Below are 18,966 nucleotides of genomic sequence, written 5' to 3' on the forward strand. Positions count from 1 at the left end.
CACAAGGTGCCAGCATGGTTATTTAAAGGAAATCTACCACAAGGATGTGGTGCTACTAAACAAAACACACTTACATGCTTCTAATAGCTTAGTTTTTGAGAAAAACATCTTTTCAAATTATGCAAATGAGCCTCTGGGGCTCCTGTGTACATCAAAGAAGTGTGAATAATTAGAAGATGATGTAGCCAAAAGGAGCTTCTGTGATGTAGACAGGATCCCCTGGGGCTCATTTGCATAATTTAAGTTTTGTAACCTAATTGAAGGAATAATTGTCGGGCCTGGAGCAGAAGCTACAATAATCATCCAGATTTGTCAATACCTTCCTGTATCCTGGTCCTGTAGTCCCAGGCAGCGCTATCTCTGCCATATGACATTTATCAAACACACCAGATTCATGATTTGTGGCGCACGTTCTTCATTTATCTGAAGCTCCCTGCACTACTCCGACAAAGTGCACCACTTTTTTTTTGGTGCGCCTTTAACATAGAGTGTGCTACACAATTCTGTCAGGCACTGCATGATAAATGTGTCCGACTGAGCACCGGAACGCCCTTTCAGTACAGAATTTTGTGTTGTGCCAGGTACAGTGACACTTTATAAATACAAGCGCTAGCAGTTGTGCAATGCCAGGGAAAAAAATGGCGCAGGGGTTTTGTCACGAACCCGACTCACCGGAGTTCACACACGGGGATACCTACTCTATGGAGTCCCAGAATTTAGCCCTTAAAATCCGCCCACTTCCACAAAATGGCGTCCTTACGCTAAATTTATTCCACGCAATCTCAGCATCCCATCAATCCACTGCCACCACCCACGAGTTACTTACGCAAAGATGGCCGTAGGCACCTCAACCACACAGACAATGCACCCTGATGATAACTCAGCACATGCACTCACTACTTACACGATATTACAATTATAAATTCACACAGAACATGCAATCGCTTACTACATGGACTATGCTAACAATGACCTCTGGTAACGTGATTCCCTTCAGAGACTCAGATTCTTTAAGGCTACAAGCAGAGGCTTATTAAAAGTTTTTAATTTACATAAAAATGCAGTACACTCAAAGAATTAAATTGTCAGATAAAATAAAAAAAAAGATTAAAACAATACACATACGATACTTACAAACAGTTAGGATGAAAGAAACAAAAAATTCTTACTAGTGGAATAGGAAGAAATTCTTTGGCCTGAGGACAGGGCATAGACATCGATCCAGCCTTCTATTGTCATAGAGTCACCCAGACTGAATGACCCCATGTGGCTGTTTCACTAATTTAAACCCAGGGGTATTTTGACCCCCACCCCTGGCTGTGATGTCGCTGTGAGGGGGGGGGGGTCTATCCCCCTCCCATCAGTGAGGTACTTTTTGGGTCTGGGTTTTTATCAAAACCATAACTTTTGATTGGAAGATGGCACAATTGTGCCATGGCTTCCGACCAAACGGGTACGTTATTCCCATCAACCACATACCAAACTCGGGGTGTCTTAGCCTAACATCAGGGGTGTTGTGCTATTGGCTGCCTTCCATTGCAGCTAACGTTCTGATTTTCGGTCCAGGAGTGTGTCTAGACCCCATAACTGTCCTGTGTAACTGGGGACCCATAATTATGAACTATTCCCCAGTTATGGACAGCTTTGATATTCCCTTTGTCTAAATTTGGAGGGAAAAACTAAAGTCTGCGGGTTCTTTTCATCCCCCACATCTCTGGCCAAAGGTGTCAATTCTACCACTTAAGAAGACCATGCTCCTCTGATTAAACAGAGACTCCCTGGGGTGTTATAGACACACTGCCAGGCTCCTCTTCCTGGCTGGTCTTAAAACAAATGGAGCCTAATGACTCATAACAGGCAGAATGAAACAACACAAAATAAAAAATATAAAACAAACAAACTGTGGAGGAGTAATATTATTATCACAGGCTTTAATAAATCTGGGCCTCTGTCTTTAAATGTTCTAATAGCACAGAGCATGGCAAGTCCTGGGCTGTCTGGGACATGAACATTCCTCTCCGGTGATGGCTTGGAAGGAGGGGAGGGCTCTGAGTGCCCCCTCTGACACCAGTGTCATAGGTTCGCCACCACTGGCTTAGACCACGTGATCATGCTGATTATTTTCATTAGGTGTAATAGTAGTTGATTATTACTTATAGATTGGTGGAGTATGGTCCCACTAGTGCTGGCTAAATGAAGCAATAATTTTGTGCTTAAAGGGATTGTCTGGTGACAACATACTACAGTTCCTTGGTTATAGAGTGGCCGTCTCAAGGATATATCAAGAGGTTCATCAGCATTTGACAAATTCCCCCCATTGTCCAGTAGTAATTGATTATAAGCTTTTCATCAAACTTTGCAGAAATCAGAGATACAAGTTAATCTAAAAAAAACTTTGTAAAATATCATTTTGGAAGATAGTGCTTCTGTATTCTCTTATATCGTTGTTCTCATGCTCCTTCCCTTCTTCCCTGATGACTCAATCTTCTTTCCTAAATGTTTTCCAAATTCCATCTTACTAGCAAAAAGGATAGAAGCCCCTGAGGGGATGTATTACATTACGGCTCCATGCAGAGGGGGGCATGGAGTTACAACAGCTAGGTCTCCACCATTACAGAATTGTTGAGAATAAAAGTCACATTTTGCACCTCATATGTACTGAACTAGTGATCCTGAAAAGTGTATTGAATAATTATGTACAAAATTGTGCAGTGTTGTTGTGATTAACATTTTGGAACTTGTTCTGCATTGCAGGGGGGTGCTTACATGGTGAAGTTGTTTGAGGAGTATGCTACAGGTCCAGCGGTTCTCACTGTGGTCTTCCTGGAAGCCATAGCAGTATCATGGTTCTATGGTAAGTATTACATTCTGCTTCACTGTTCTTTTGGACTATGGTAACGTGGGTCTGAATGTTATCTGTTGTTTTGTTATTTAACATGAAAAGTACCTTTGTTTTAGGTATTAACCAATTCTGCCGTGATGTAAGGGAAATGTTGGGTTTCACTCCAGGCTGGTTTTGGAAGATATGTTGGGTGGCTATATGTCCACTGTTCCTTCTGGTAAGTCACTTGTTTTTCTAGTGTCTAGTGATCTTAATTGTAATAGTTGTTTTTAATATAATATAGAGTATACATGTTCTTTATTGCTTATGTGGCATATTATGTGTCACATATTCTTACAAATGTAAGATTATGTGATATATACAGGGGCACATTTACCTACCCAGTCCTGTCACGATCCCCGATCCAGACTGCCCGACGATGGTGAAGTCCGGCGCGATTCACCAAGATCGAGCGCTCGATATCCTGTATGTGTTGCTTCCCCGCTGAGGTTCAGCACAAATCGGAAATAGTCGGGAAACCAGACTGAAATGCAGTCCGTGGACACTTAGTAAATGTGCCCTACAAAGTTCTCCTTAATTTCCCCCTATTTGGTTTAAGAGGTGTTAATAAGGTTGTTTTCCTGGGTACCTGATACCTTCGTTTCCAGCATTCGGGAAAAGGTAGACATGTAGCTCTGTGGGAACGCAGGAGAACCTGGTCCTGACAAGTTATAAGGTATCCTGGTGTTAGTTCCAGAGGGAGCTACTAAAAGTGTGTCACACAAGTAGGTCGGAATACACCGTAAGATGCACCGGTGGACTGCGGACAAGGGTAAACTAGTGCAAAGTGCTGTGGCAAGAGTAGAGTAGTGTTCCTGCAAGAGCAAATGGTTGACTGAAGCCAGAGGTTGGGCTGGGAGACCGAGGAGAGACAATGCAGATTTTCATGGGTGCAGAGTATTCAGTCACATAGACACCACATATTGGCAAATAACTAACAACCACATTGAGTCAGCCCAAATCTGATAAAAGCTGGAAACCCCCCCATGAGAGGCCACAGGCACTAATACAAGAACTTAGGCATACATCTCAACTTCTAGGGCCCTCCTATGGACAAAGCAAATATATAATGGCCCTAATGCAACTCAGCAACAAATAATGCCCCTCTTCCCTCACATCTAATGTGTAATTTTTTCCCCCCTTTTTGGGACCACCACTCGTTTTACTGCTCACATAGGTGGCCTGCTTTACCCCCATCCCCCTTCACTGCAGATAGGGCCTAAGTTATTTCCTAGGAAAATCCTTTAATGTAAATGGTTGACGATTGCCGGTTATCTGCAGACATTCTCCTGCGGTTGTGCACTCTACGGGCCACAACCAGGTCATCTTGATTCAATGTTTGTGGCCAATGTCAATAAGAAGTGTCTGTCTGGGCCTCAACCACCACAGGGATAGGACGGCAGTGAAGGGTGTGAGAAAGTGAGAGGTATTGTGTGGGAAAACCGCTATCTGTCTTACAGGCAGATGAAATGCTGGTGGTAAAAGCCCTGGGTTTGTCTGCAGTAACCCAAGGGTTAATGCAGACATGATAAGCAGGAATAGTCTGTTTTGTCTGTGTTGGCCTAGCTAACACAGACACATTTGTAATGTCCGTACTGGGCCTGCTTATTATGGAGTAGGGGTAGGCTGGTAGTGGGACTCCTACTCCACCCGGGCTTCGGTCCTGGGCTTTTGTATAGCCCACAGGTGCAGGTCACAGGCCTCGTTAGGGCCTGATTTAGTCTGCAGGCCAGAAGCAGTAGGGGAGGCCCTACCTGGAGAGCTGAAAGCGAGATTGCATTCTGACAGCAAAGGTAACTGAGGGTCTCCTGTCTTGCTGCTGGCCAAGAGCGTGTGCCAGGCAGCCTGGTACCCGGATAGCTAGGGTCCGTCAAATGTATTAGACAGCGCCTAGCCGGGCAGGAATTACTTTTATAATGTTTTTGCATGTGCCTAAGCCAAGGCTGAATTTGTGTTCTGTTTGGCAAGTGTGAATAAACACTTAAGTTGGACTTTTAAACCTGCGTGTGTCACTGCTTCCTGCACTGCTACCTGTCAACTACCAGAGCAATTCCCCACATATGGTGGATTGGAGCGGGCAAAGTGCAGTGAAGTATACACTAGTGCATGTCCTGGAAGTTGACAGCACTGAAGCTGCAATCCACAGCCATGGAGGAGTTAATCAAGCAGCTTGTCCAGTCCAACGTGCAGCAGCAAGAGACAAACAGATTGCTGCTCCAGCAGATAACAGCCCTGACCGCTGCTCAGCAAAGGACTGTCCCAGCAATGACGGTGAAGGACGCCAGGAAAGAGGTCCGCAAAGCTATGACCAAGATGACCGCCGAGGATGATGTGGAGGCCTATCTGACAGGCTTTGAGAGGGTGGCCACCCGAGAGAGGTTGCCACAGCAGCACTGGGCAGAGGTGTTGGCCCCCTTCCTCGTCGCTGATCCCCAGCAGGCATACTACGACCTGAGAGCGGAGGATGCCCAGGACTACACCAAGGTAAAGGCAGAGATCTTGGCCCGACTAGGAGTGGATCAGCATCTACGCGCTCAAAGAGTGAATAGCTGGAGATACCAGGAGGCGCTACCACCGAGGGGGCAGATGCACCAACTTGTTCACTTGGTCCGCAAGTGGCTTCAGCCGGAGACATCAACCCCAGCCCAGATGGTCGAGAAGGTTGTTTTGGACCGTTTCCTGAGGGCCTTGCCGGGTGAGATCCAACAATGGGTGGGACACGGGGACCCGTCTGATGCCGAGGCACTGGTGGGGTTGGTGGAGAGATTTTGTGCCACCCAGGCCCTAACAAAGAAAGCCCCTTATACCCAGGCGGGCCCTAAGGCACGGAAGGTCGTGTCACCCACAAATACTTGGCGCAGGACAACGCCCAATGTCCGTGAAGTACCCCAGGGGAGGAGGAGGGGGGAGGCTCCCACCTGTTGGACCTGCCATGAGCCAGGTCATATTGCAGCCCATTGCCCCAATTCCTCAGAGCCCATGGACTGCAGTTCTGCCAGAAGGGTTTCTCTCTATGCTGCCCCTGTCTACACAGCTACTAGCCCCGACTCTGCTGATGAGCGCCACCTGTGCCGGGTGACTGTGGCAGGGCATCCAGCGTTGGCCCTGCTGGACTCAGGCAGTCGGGTGACCTTGATTAATGGGTCCCTCACAGACCCCAAGGCGGTCACAGGGCGCACAATTGGAGTCCTGTGCATCCATGGGGACGTAAAGGACTACCCCACCACAGTTATTAACTTCCAGACCTCTTGTGGAGAGACACTACATGAGGCAGCGGTTGTCAAGAACTTGCCCCATGACCTTATCTTGGGACGGGACTTCCCCATGTTCTGGACTCTATGGCGGGGAAACCAAGAGTTGGGGGGTTGTTCTCCTGTGTTGTCTGGTCAGATCTCTGAAGCCGAGCCTGATGACTCAGACTCTGGAGTTCCTGCCGTAGGGGTGACCGCCACAGAAGATGGAAGTGTAATGTTTCCCCTAGATGTTATGGCAGGCGAAACTGAGGAGGTAGTGACAGGACCGCAGTTGTCTGATTTGGAGGTATCCCGTGACAACTTTGGTACTGCCCAACTCCAGGACCCCACTCTGGTCCGCGCCAGAGAAAATGTGGTAGAAATTAATGGCGTACCTCAGCACCCAGGTGCGGATAAGTTGTTCCCTCGTGTGGTGGTAAATCAGGAGTTATTGTACCGCATTGATAAGGTCCACGGTGAAACCCGGGAGCAGTTAATGGTACCTCAGCCATATCGTCAGATGGTGTTAGACCTTGCACATAAGCATGTGATGGGAGGGCACCTAGGTACCACAAAAACTCTGGAACGCATCTTGCAGCGTTTTTACTGGCCAGGAGTATATGATAGGGTAAAAAGGTATTGTGAAACTTGCCCTGATTGTCAATTGCATGCTCCCATGGTACACTTTAGAAGTCCGTTGGTACCTCTGCCCATTATTGAGGTACCCTTTGAAAGGGTCGCCATGGATTTGGTCGGTCCTTTAGTTAAATCTGCTCGGGGGCATCAGCATATCCTGGTAGTCATGGACTATGCTACCCGATATCCTGAGGCCATCCCACTGCGGCACACCTCTGCGAAACTAATTGCTAAAGAGTTGTTTGCCATGTTCTGCCGGGTGGGACTTCCCAAGGAGATCCTCACAGATCAGGGGACTCCTTTTATGTCAAAAGTCACCAAGGAGCTATGTCGGCTCTTTAATATTAAACAGTTACGCACCTCTGTGTACCATCCTCAGACGGATGGATTGGTAGAACGGTTCAACAAAACTTTAAAGAGTATGCTAAAAAAGGTGGTAAACAAGGATGGGAAGGACTGGGATGTACTATTGCCATATTTAATGTTCGCCATCCGAGAGGTCCCACAAGCCTCTACTGGGTTCTCACCGTTTGAGTTAGTGTATGGCAGACATCCCAGGGGTCTCCTGGACATAGCCAAGGAGACATGGGAACAAGAGCCCACCCCCCACAAAAGTGTAATAGACCATATCGCAGATATGCAGGACAGGGTGGCAGCCGTCATGCCCATTGTCAAGGAGCATATGGAGGAGGCACAAAGAACTCAAAGCCGGGTTTATAACAGGTCAGCAAAAGTAAGGAGCTTTAGTCCCGGTGATCGTGTGTTGGTGCTAGTCCCCACTGTAGAAAGTAAGTTTCTCGCTAAATGGCAAGGACCGTATGAGGTTATAGAGAAAATAGGAGAGGTGAACTACAGGATACGTCAGCCCGGACGGAGAAAACCCGAGCAGACTTATCATGTAAATCTGTTAAAGGCCTGGAAAGATAGAGAGAGTCTGCATACAGAGATGGTTCTGGCTAGTCCACCTCCTGCGCTACCCTCACAGGCTGCAGATAAGCCTGTGCCGGAGGCAGAACTGCGAATAGCCGATACCCTTACCAAAGAGCAACAGCGAGAGGCTCGAGAGTTTGTAGCAAGAAATACAGATGTGTTCTCAGAGTTGCCAGGCTACACATCTGTAATTAAACATGACATTGTCACTGAGCCAGGGGTAAGGGTAAGATTAAGGCCGTACCGAGTCCCTGAAGCTCGTAGACAGGCCATATCAGAGGAGGTTCAGAAGATGCTGAAGCTAGGGGTTATTGAGGAGTCCAAAAGTGAGTGGGCCAGTCCAATTGTTCTAATTCCCAAACCGGATGGGACGTTGCGATTTTGCAACGATTTTAGAAAATTGAATGAGGTGTCTAAGTTTGATGCCTATCCCATGCCCCGGGTGGACGAGCTTATTGAGAGACTAGGGGGTGCTCGGTACTTCTCCACCCTGGATCTAACTAAAGGATATTGGCAGGTACCCCTGACAGATAGGGCTAAAGAAAAGACAGCCTTTATCACCCCTGAGGGCCTTTTTCACTATGTTGTATTACCGTTTGGGCTTCATGGGGCCCCCGCTACCTTTCAACGATTAATGGACATAGTGTTAAAGCCACATAGGAGATACGCCTCCGCCTATCTGGATGATATTATCATCTACAGTCAAGACTGGGCGAGTCACTTGGCCAAGGTACAGGCCGTAGTGAACTCGCTAAGGGCAGCAGGCCTGACTGCAAACCCCAAGAAGTGTGCGCTAGGAATGGAGGAGACACACTATTTGGGGTATGTGATCGGTCGAGGTATAATTAAACCTCAGGTCAACAAGATTGATGCTATACAGGGTTGGCCTCAACCAGTGAGCCCAAAGCAAGTCAGGGCATTCCTGGGCATTGTAGGGTACTACAGACGGTTTATACCAAACTTTGCCACCGTGTCCGCTCCCCTGACAGACCTGCTGAAGGGTAAAAGGCCTGTCATGGTGCGGTGGAATGAACAAGCAGAAGGGGCTTTTCAGGCATTGAAGTCGGCGTTGTGTGGATCCCCCGTCCTTATTACGCCAAACTTCAAGAGAGAGTTTATTGTGCAGACGGATGCGTCAGATGTAGGGCTGGGAGCTGTCCTGTCTCAGGAGGTGAATGGCGAGGAACACCCCATTACCTACCTGAGCAGGAAGCTCACGCCAGCTGAAAAAAATTACAGTATCGTAGAGAAGGAATGTCTGGCGATAAAGTGGGCATTAGAGTCCCTACGGTACTACTTGCTGGGACGACAGTTCCGTCTCATAACTGACCACTCTCCTCTCACGTGGATGAGTAGAACTAAGGAGAAGAATGCCAGGGTCACTAGGTGGTTCTTGTCCCTCCAAAATTTCAGTTTCATGGTGGAGCACAGAGCCGGGAAGCTACAGGGCAATGCGGATGCCTTGTCCCGAACGCATTGCTTAATGTCAGGAGTTCGCCCCGGTGGGTCTGAACTGAGGGGGAGGGTATGTGAGAAAGTGAGAGGTATTGTGTGGGAAAACCGCTATCTGTCTTACAGGCAGATGAAATGCTGGTGGTAAAAGCCCTGGGTTTGTCTGCAGTAACCCAAGGGTTAATGCAGACATGATAAGCAGGAATAGTCTGTTTTGTCTGTGTTGGCCTAGCTAACACAGACACATTTGTAATGTCCGTACTGGGCCTGCTTATTATGGAGTAGGGGTAGGCTGGTAGTGGGACTCCTACTCCACCCGGGCTTCGGTCCTGGGCTTTTGTATAGCCCACAGGTGCAGGTCACAGGCCTCGTTAGGGCCTGATTTAGTCTGCAGGCCAGAAGCAGTAGGGGAGGCCCTACCTGGAGAGCTGAAAGCGAGATTGCATTCTGACAGCAAAGGTAACTGAGGGTCTCCTGTCTTGCTGCTGGCCAAGAGCGTGTGCCAGGCAGCCTGGTACCCGGATAGCTAGGGTCCGTCAAATGTATTAGACAGCGCCTAGCCGGGCAGGAATTACTTTTATAATGTTTTTGCATGTGCCTAAGCCAAGGCTGAATTTGTGTTCTGTTTGGCAAGTGTAAATAAACACTTAAGTTGGACTTTTAAACCTGCGTGTGTCACTGCTTCCTGCACTGCTACCTGTCAACTACCAGAGCAATTCCCCACAAGGGTCAGGACTGGAGCATATGGAAGCAAAACAGCGGATAAAAAATGTTGCTGCAGACTTGGAGCAACATTTTTTCTGGAACAGGAAAGGACAATAATGATGAACCTTTCAAAGATCAAGTGCCCAAACTACAACCAAAATCCACTTATTTATCACAACGTGGTCAACACAGCGATTAAAGCATAGTATAGGCATCCTGTCAGCAAACGGTTAAGAGGAAACATAATATGATGGTAATTAACACTTTTAAACTTTACTAAGAGGTCATTCCTGGGCTAGAAAAAAGGAGGGTCTTATGATGGTAATTAACACTTTTAAACTTTACTAAGAGGTCATTCCTGGGCTAGAAAAAAGGAGGGTCTTATTTTTTTTAATGTCTTTAATGTCACTCTGTTGGCTATAGAAAGTATGGCCTAGTCCATGAAAAAGAATTCACTGTGAAATTTTTACAACCGTTTGAGAAGGTCCTGCATCACACTGCTGTGGGGATAACATATTCAACCCCTGCATACTTCTGTTCATTATTTAGTTGTGAAAATGGACTTTTTAAAGTATGTAAATGAGCCTCAGGGGCTCATGGATACGACACAGAAGCCCTTCTCGCTCCGTTGGCTACTAATTATTGATGCCTTCCTTTAGCACTCTTGCTCGCCTATCCCTCCTTTCCCTTGCCAGAGAGCCAGTGACAGCGGACAGAGCCAGATGTGGCTTCTGTGATATACAGAGGAGCCCCTGAGGCTCATTTCCATAAAATCTTTTTTTTTTTCAAGAAGAATAACTCATTAACAGTTAAATAAAGAACTGATCTTGTTTCAGGGAGCACAGGTATGTTTGGGTTAAAACAGCTAAATCCATATGGTTGATTTCCTATAACTCTGTGACCTTACACAGTTGCATATAATATAATTCATTTGGGGAAAATTGGATCTCGACAGGAGGCCCCATCCATGATTGGTGGGTGTCCAAGACCTCCCTGTAATCAGTATTTAAATATGTTTTGCTATCGGGAAAACCCCTTTAAAGACGTTTTATTGTGTAGCAAGTAGTAGCCAAAATGTATTCATGTAGTTTATCCAAGCACAACATCACTCCGCATAGTGGTCGTGATAACAACTCCGAGATCATTTAGTCTACTTGGCACCAGAGATATATGTGTTATAAAAGCTTCAACACATGCGCTGGAATACAGAGGTCTGAACATCATCATCCTGGAAGCTGACATGGAGCTGGCACCTATCTGTGGCTTTAAATAGTGTTTTAACCCTCTCTAGCCAGTTTTATTTTGGTTATTAACCTCTTGTCTGCCTTCTTCACCCTAGAGAACCTGGAGGATGGCTGATGTGGGAGTGCGCTGTAGCTTGTAGCATAGGGCAAATGAATTAGGAGAACAGGTTTACGATGAGGTGAAACACTGCAGAGGCTGCTGTTTACTCTCTTCACTTTTATTACTAGTGTAAAAAAATGGAGAGATCCATGGAAGATGAATAGAGCAATGGTGCGGGCATTAGACATTCAGAGTACAGTGGAGCGAGGGTAGAGATGGTTGCCTAAGAGTGAATTCTTATAGAAAGCACAGACTTCTTCAATCAACTAATTATACGTATCATTGGCTTATATACCTTGCAGAAAAAAAACACTTTTAAATAATCCATCGTGATAAACCAGGGACACTTACTCATAGATCCAAGCACCGTGACTGTGGTAATCTTCTTATATTTGTTATCCATGGCCTTCCTTCTAAAATCGACTTTTAAAATTATGCTAATAAGGGGGTGATACCAGAGCCCCCCAGTGCTGTAGCTTTAATGACTGTTTTACTGTCTCCCCCTCTGCATTTCCCCCTCTCTCTGCCTGCTGTATTCTCACTGCAGCAGAGAATGTTTCAGCACACAGTGGAAGGGGATAGTGCTTCTTGCACATTGTAACAGCCTGTGAAGCTACAGCAGGGAAGGGGCTTTGGTAACACCCCCCAGAGCCTTTGGCTCAGTTGCCTTATTGTAAAAGTTGATTTTAGAAGGGTAATTATAAGAAGATTACCACAGCCACAGGCCCACATTTACTAAGGTGCTTTTCTGTTGGACTTTTCTGCACGTTCTTTTCAGTTAAAACTGCTCGTACTTGTTTAAGAAGTGTTTGTGGCTCATTTGTGTTGCACGCAACTGTCTTGTGTTGTGGCTGCACTTTTCTTCATGCAACACAAATTTCTGCACTGAAATGGCCGTTCCGGTCCAAATGCTAAGTCTGACAGAAATGTGTCGCACTCCCCATGTTAAAGGTGCTCCAAAAAAGAAATGGTGCACTCTGTCGGAGCAGTGCAGGGAGCAGCACAAATCCTGAATCTGGCGCCCCCTGCACACTACACAGGCAAACTGCACATAGTACAGACTGCACTGTTTTTAGTAAATATGGGCCATTAAATGGAATCGTACCTCTGTGTGTGTTGTTGGTAACAGCAGGATTGTGAAAAATACATTTATATTCCATGATTGTAGCTGGGCTTTCCTATTTGACATCCCTCAGCACAGTAGTGATGGGTCGATCACCTACAAGAAAGGCTCTTTTAGGTCAGATGTCAGCTCTTCTCTGTGAGTTAACAGCTCACTTTGTCCTGCCCCTAAATGGATCAAGCCCAGTCCTATTGTGCGATCAAGCCCCATTTTAACCCCAAAAAAATGTTAGAGGTTCACCAAAAAAAAGTGGTACACAGTACAGGTGGCGCTAGATTCATGAAGAATGTGCACCACAAATCCTGAATCTGGCGCCCCCTGCACTATACACAGGCAAACTGCACATAGTGTAGTTTAAACTGTTTTTGACAAATGTGGGCCAGTATGTTGTCAGTTGACAGTAACAAGTGTCCATGATTAAATTTCATCTAATGAACATTTAATATGAATTATTTGATATTAAAAAGATTTTTTGAACTTACAATAGAAGCCTTAAGCTGCTAGTTCATTGGAAAAACATTGAAAATAGGCCCCCTTCTACGCTGCCTTGTCATATGACCCAATACCCTCCTTTTATAGTCGTGGATGGACCTGATGCGGTGAGGAACCCATTATCATAGGGGCCAATAACATGAGCAAGAACAGGGACATTTAGCAATGATCCTCCTCACTACTTCCAGTCTGACTAGAGGAAAGACTGGGCTGTGCTATAGGGGGTCACAAAGGATTTGGATGCCTGAGGAGGGTAACTGACCTTTATTTTATTATTTAACCACTATCCCTTTTCAGGGCCGGATTAATGGTGGTGGGGGCCCTTTGGCGCAAACTGGTAGGGGCCCTTCCAACAATGTTTTTGGAACTATATAGCCAGCCCCTGTAGTATATAGCCTGCAGCCCCTGTAGTATATAGCCTGCCAGCCCCCTGTAGTATAGAGCCAGCCAGTCCCCTGTAGTATATAGCCAGCCAGCCCCCTGTAGTATATAGCCAGCCAGCCCCCTGTAGTATATAGCCTGCCAGCCCACTTTAGTATATAGTCTTCCGGCCCCTATAGTATACAGCGGCCAGCCCCCTGTAGTATACAGCCGTCAACCCCCTGTAGTATACAGCGGCCAGCCCCCTGTAGTATACAGCCGCCAACCACCTGTAGAATACAGCCTGCCCAGCCCCCTGTAGTATGCAGCCTCCAGTACTCCCTGCATCGGTGATCTCCCCCAGCGATGGCAGCTGTGTCTCACTGACACAGCTGACATCCTAGACCCCTATGTGCGATGCGTATCGCACACAGAGACAGTCAGTGATTGAGACTGACTGTCGGAAACTGGTGGGGGTCCCTTTAAAAGTGAAAGTGGTGGGGGCCTCAGAGCTCAAGCCCTGGGACCCCTCCTTTAATCCGGCCCTGTCCCTTTTACCAAAACCCCTTAATGGAATTTATATGATGCTCTACTACACAAATACAGGCAGTCCCTGGGTCACGTACAACATAGGTTCCATAGGTTTGTTCTCACGTTGAATTTGTATGTAAGTCAAAACTGTATATTTTACTATTGTAGTTCCAGACAAAAAAATTTTTTTGTCCCAGTGACAATTGGAGTTTCAAAATCTTTTGCTGTAATTGGACAAAGGATTCAGTACAGACACCTTACAGCTGATCATTTCAGCCTAGGAATATAGTAAAGCATCCAGAGAGCTTCACCAGTGGGCAGAGGGGTCCGTCTTTAACTAGTGGTCATCTGTAAGTCGGGTGCCTTAAGTAGGGGACCGCCTCTGTGTCCACAAAACAGGACATGCCCATGCTGGCCATTTCACTGAACGAAGAAAATTGTATAATTTCATCTGTAAATGGACTGGCCATTAAGTAACTGGTTTCCAAAATAGTGGTGTATAAAACCAGTAGAAGATTAAGCTAAAAAATCTGCTAAAAATAATAAAAGCAATAAAATATAGGTACAATAAAATATGGAGAGAGAGGTGCCTGAGGAGACAAAAAGCAGAAGTAGGGTTCATCTTCATTCTCTTTCCCCGGGGGTGAGAGGAGTAACAGGAGGACACATGCCCCTCAGTCCTTCGCCATGTCATATATATATATATCAGTAGTCTGATGCTTACTGTTAAAGAATTAATCCCATCAAGATAGTTAAAGAATGTCATCCTAGGCTGTATGAAGCCTAAGGGCCATATGTGATATAGCAGATGTCTGTGGAAATGATTTTACAACATGTTGAACATCTCATTGGTCAGTCATTGGAAATAGATGTTATTGATACAGGCAAGTGTTCTTCCATTGAGAGGAGCAGACATCACAAAGGCATCTCTAGGTCATCTCAATCATGGATACATTGCCTTGAAGATTCAACAAAAATCAAGTAAAAACACATATTCGCAGGATATGATGTTAGCTCTTTTCTCTATTACCTAGAAAAAAATTAAACACAAATTTAAAATCAGTAGTTCTGTTGATAGGAGTAAACTTTGTAATATACTTTATTAAAGAAATACATCCCCGTGTCCTCAGCATTCTTCCTTATATAAGCAGTTTGTGTAAATCAGCTTTCTGTCCTGTATCCACTGACAGCTGAGGGATAAAAAAACCTGATAAAGTGTCTAATGACTTAACTCTGTACAGACAGTCCCTGGATAGTCTAATCTCCACATAGAGCTGAATCATGGAAATATTCTCTAGGTATGGAAAGAGTTAATCTTTAGTTTCCTTGTCTGGTGGACAGAACTTAGATACACTGCTCGCTACAGGAGAAAGAAGGTGAAAGAAGGCACAGAGGACCGTACCTTAACGCTTTCCTTAATGATGTATATTACAGAGTTTACTATTATCACCTGCTCTATAAATTTCCACAATTTAATAATTGATTCAAAGGTTTAGTTACTCTTTAATTATTACATTATTACTACTTAAAGGGAACCTGTCACCACACTCACCCCCTCAAGCCCACAAACTGTACCTTCTTTTGTAATATGGTCATGACGTGGAGGTGTTTTAGTGTATTTATAGGTTGCAGCATAAATGAAAAATCATCCTTTATTCTTTTGTAGGATGCAGTTAGGAAGTCAAGTAACTCCGCCTCCTGCAGTCAGTTTACTCTGCCCACTCCATGCATCTGGTGTCCCAGCCCTGCTTCCTAGATCTCCAGATAGCTGGAGAATGACATTGCAGTAGGACCCCTGATGCATGGAAGGGGCAGAGCAAACTGACTGCAGGTGGCGGAATTACCTGACTGTAGGAGGCGGGATTGTCTGACTGCATTTGGTGGGGTTACCTGACTGCAAGAGGCGGGATTATGTGACTGCAGTTGGCGGATTTACCTGACTGCATTTGGTGGGGTTACGTGACTGCAAGAGACGGGATTATCTGACTGCAGGAGGCGGGGTTACCTGACTGCAAGAGACGGGATTATCTGACTGCAGGAGGCGGGGTTACCTGACTGCAAGAGACGGGATTATCTGACTGCAGGAGGCGGGGTTACCTGACTGCAAGAGACGGGATTATCTGACTGCAGGAGGCGGGGTTATCTGACTGCAAGAGACAGGATTATCTGACTGCAAGAGACGGGATTATCTGACTGCAGGAGGCGGGGTTATCTGACTGCAAGAGACAGGATTATCTGACTGCAGTTGGCTTGGTTACCTGACTGCAATACTTCAAAAGAATAAAACAAGATTTTTCATTCATGCTGCTACTTGCTAAGAACACCTCCGGGGGACGTACATATTACAGAAGAAGGTACCGTTTGTTGGCTTGAGGAGGGGGTTAGTTTGGTGACTGGTTCCCTTTATAAAAATGATAATCTCTAATATGGAGATTTTTATCCTTAAAATACAAAAAACTAAAATGTTGGATCAAAAGAGATTTTTAAAAAATTGTCTAATTTTAATATTCATTGACTTCATTCAGTTTATAATTTCAAGCACATCCGGTAATACATTGGAAAAACTGATTACCGTATAATTGTTATGAAGAATTCTGTGATTTAACCGCTGGCCTCACGAGCTGTGCTCTTAATCTGTCAGAACTTTCTTAAAGGGGTTTTCCTCTATACCTCATGTTTTTTTTAAGGTGTGTATAAGTATGAGGGGGAAGGGGCAGGATATGAGGTAATTTCCCAATATACATCTATTAATAGTTCTGCGCCACTTTCCTGATATGTAAAGAGAAGCCTCCTGTCTTTTACCTCATCCGCCGGATATTCCCAACCATAAAATGGCCGCAGATGGAGGGTCATGTGATCTCTATACGTGGCACACAAATATACATCCTATCACCAGATTTATAGAATGTTTTTCAAAATGACATTAAATAGTTTTTGCTTTTTTTCTCCACAGTTCATATTATGCAGTTTTCTGTCCAGTCCTCCCGAGCTGCGTCTATTTAACTACACCTACCCGACCTGGTCTGTGGTGCTTGGTTACTGCATTGGCACCTCCTCATTCATCTGTGTGCCCGTGTACATGGTCTATCGGCTGTCTAGCACTCCGGGGTCATTAAAAGAGGTAAGTGACAGCACTGTTAATTATATTGCGCTAAGAATGATAAATGAAAACAGGTATTAATGGAGAGTTTTGCCCCTTCTTGTAAATTGAGGTAACTTCTTAAAGGGAACCTGTCACAAAAAACAACGACTATGCTTTTGCTTTTAGAGCAGGACGCGCTGAACAGGTTTAGATAGGATATTATAGAATATTTATGTAGTTTAACTTTCATTGAATTAAATCCTATTCTTGAGTCCAGTGGCCTTTCCCACCATACAGACATCATATCGTTTATACCAACTCCTACTATTCCTTTATAACTTGCTGCCTGCAGATAGGACACTACGTAATATCTGCTCAACTTCTCCTGCTCTGTAACATGCTGCCTGCAGCTAGTACATAATGTATAATCTGCTCAGCTCATCCTGTTCTATAACATTCTGCCTGCCAATAGGACACTATGTACAGTTTGCTATGGTCATTCTGCGCTATAACATGCTGCCTGCAGATAGAACACTATGGGGCACATTTACTTACCCGGTCCGATCATAGTGCATTGTGCGGCGATTCACTAAGATAATGCGCCCGATATCCTGCATGTGTCACTTCCCCGCTCAGGTCTGACGGAGTTCACCTTCTTCTTCCCGGTGCATGTAAGTGCATTGTCTTCGACACAATTTGAAAGTTAAATCCTGCGGTCAGTCTGAATTAGTCGGATCGTCCGACTCCCGATTTCTGCCGCAAAAAAAAAAAAGATTGCGTGCGACACAATCCCAGTGCAGACCCTTGTTAAATACCCGTCAAAGCCATGCAAATCCCACAAACAGCAAACAGTCCGACAAAAGTTGAGCAGCGCGACCCTTAGTAAATAAGCTCCTGTGTACTTTCTGCTCTGCTCATCCTGTTCTATAACATGCTGCCTACAGAGAGGTAACTATGAACTTTCTACTTAGCTACTTCTTTTCTATAATAAACTGCCACAAATCAGATTGCACGTAATATCCTATGCAGACAGGATGCTATAGAGCAGTATTTGCTATGTACAATCTGCTCTTGCTCATCCTGTTCTATAACACGCTGTCTGCATATAGGACGCTATATCCAATTTGGTCGTCTCCACCTGCTTATACAAGCTGCCTGCAGATATGACACTATGTCCATTCTTCTCGTCACCCCCTGTTCTATAACATGCTTCCTCATGATAGGGTCTAATGTGAAATCTGCTCAGCTCCTCCTGCTCGATTACATGCCTGCAGATAGGACACTATGAGCTGTTTGCTTAGCTTCTTCTGCTCTATAATATGCTGCCTGCAGGTAGGACACCAAGTACAACCAGCTCAGCTGCTCCTGCTCTATAACATTTGGCTCGTAGCTCCCATTTGTCTCAAAACTACACTTTTAACCAGTTCCAACACATTTCTCTCTTGTCTTGTGTCTTGATATCTAATGCAAAATACAAAGTAATTATGTAATTACTTCAATTAAGTTAGTATTTTTTTTATAATCCATCGAAAGGTACAGTGCTTCCTTTTTAACATATAAAGGATTTAAACACCTTGGAGGTTTATTTTGTAGTAAAATAAGAAACTGAAAGTGTTTCAAGCATTTTGAAAAAAAAAAAAAGCTTTATTTGGCAGGAGGGGCCTTATTAAACTAAATTTATCTAATTAAATTACTGTTATTAAACTAATAATAAATATTATACTTACCTCTCTCCCTGCTGCAATGGCCGGTAGTGCCGTCCTAACCACTCCTGCATCTTCTTACAACAATCGCCTTCGCAGGGGTGTAACTAGGGCTTCTGAATAGGGCCCCCCCTTCCCACTTAAAAAATATGCATATTTGTATACTGACACATGCAAGTTACAATCACACATGTATACACTCATGTGCACACATATAGAGCATATACACACACATACAGTGCCATATACAGCATATATACATAAATACTGTATATACACACAGTATACACATACAGCATCATATACATATGTACAATGTACAATGTGCAGTATAATATGTATGTAATGGTGCACATCCTCTATTCTTTAGTGTGGCATGTCAGATTATGGGTTCCCCTGACACTGCAGGGCCCCATAGTAGCTGCTGTGACAGCTACCCCTGTAGTTACGTCCCTGAGCTTTAGGTTGTAGCAGGCGTGCCGCTGTGGGCACCA

At 45.1% G+C, this 18,966-nt stretch overlaps 1 protein-coding gene across 1 annotated transcript in view; it reads left to right on the forward strand.

The window, feature by feature from the left end:
- Positions 1-18,966, forward strand: part of SLC6A4 (solute carrier family 6 member 4) — a 77,224-nt gene that overhangs the window by 54,088 nt on the left and 4,170 nt on the right. The window contains exons 11-13 of the mRNA XM_072138344.1: positions 2,755-2,854; positions 2,959-3,059; positions 16,641-16,808. Of these exons, the coding sequence (XP_071994445.1) occupies positions 2,755-2,854; positions 2,959-3,059; positions 16,641-16,808 (369 nt within the window). The remainder of the gene's footprint in view (positions 1-2,754; positions 2,855-2,958; positions 3,060-16,640; positions 16,809-18,966) is intronic.

The sequence above is a fragment of the Engystomops pustulosus genome, chromosome 2, assembly GCF_040894005.1.
Source record: "Engystomops pustulosus chromosome 2, aEngPut4.maternal, whole genome shotgun sequence".
Taxonomy (NCBI): Eukaryota; Metazoa; Chordata; class Amphibia; order Anura; family Leptodactylidae; genus Engystomops; species Engystomops pustulosus.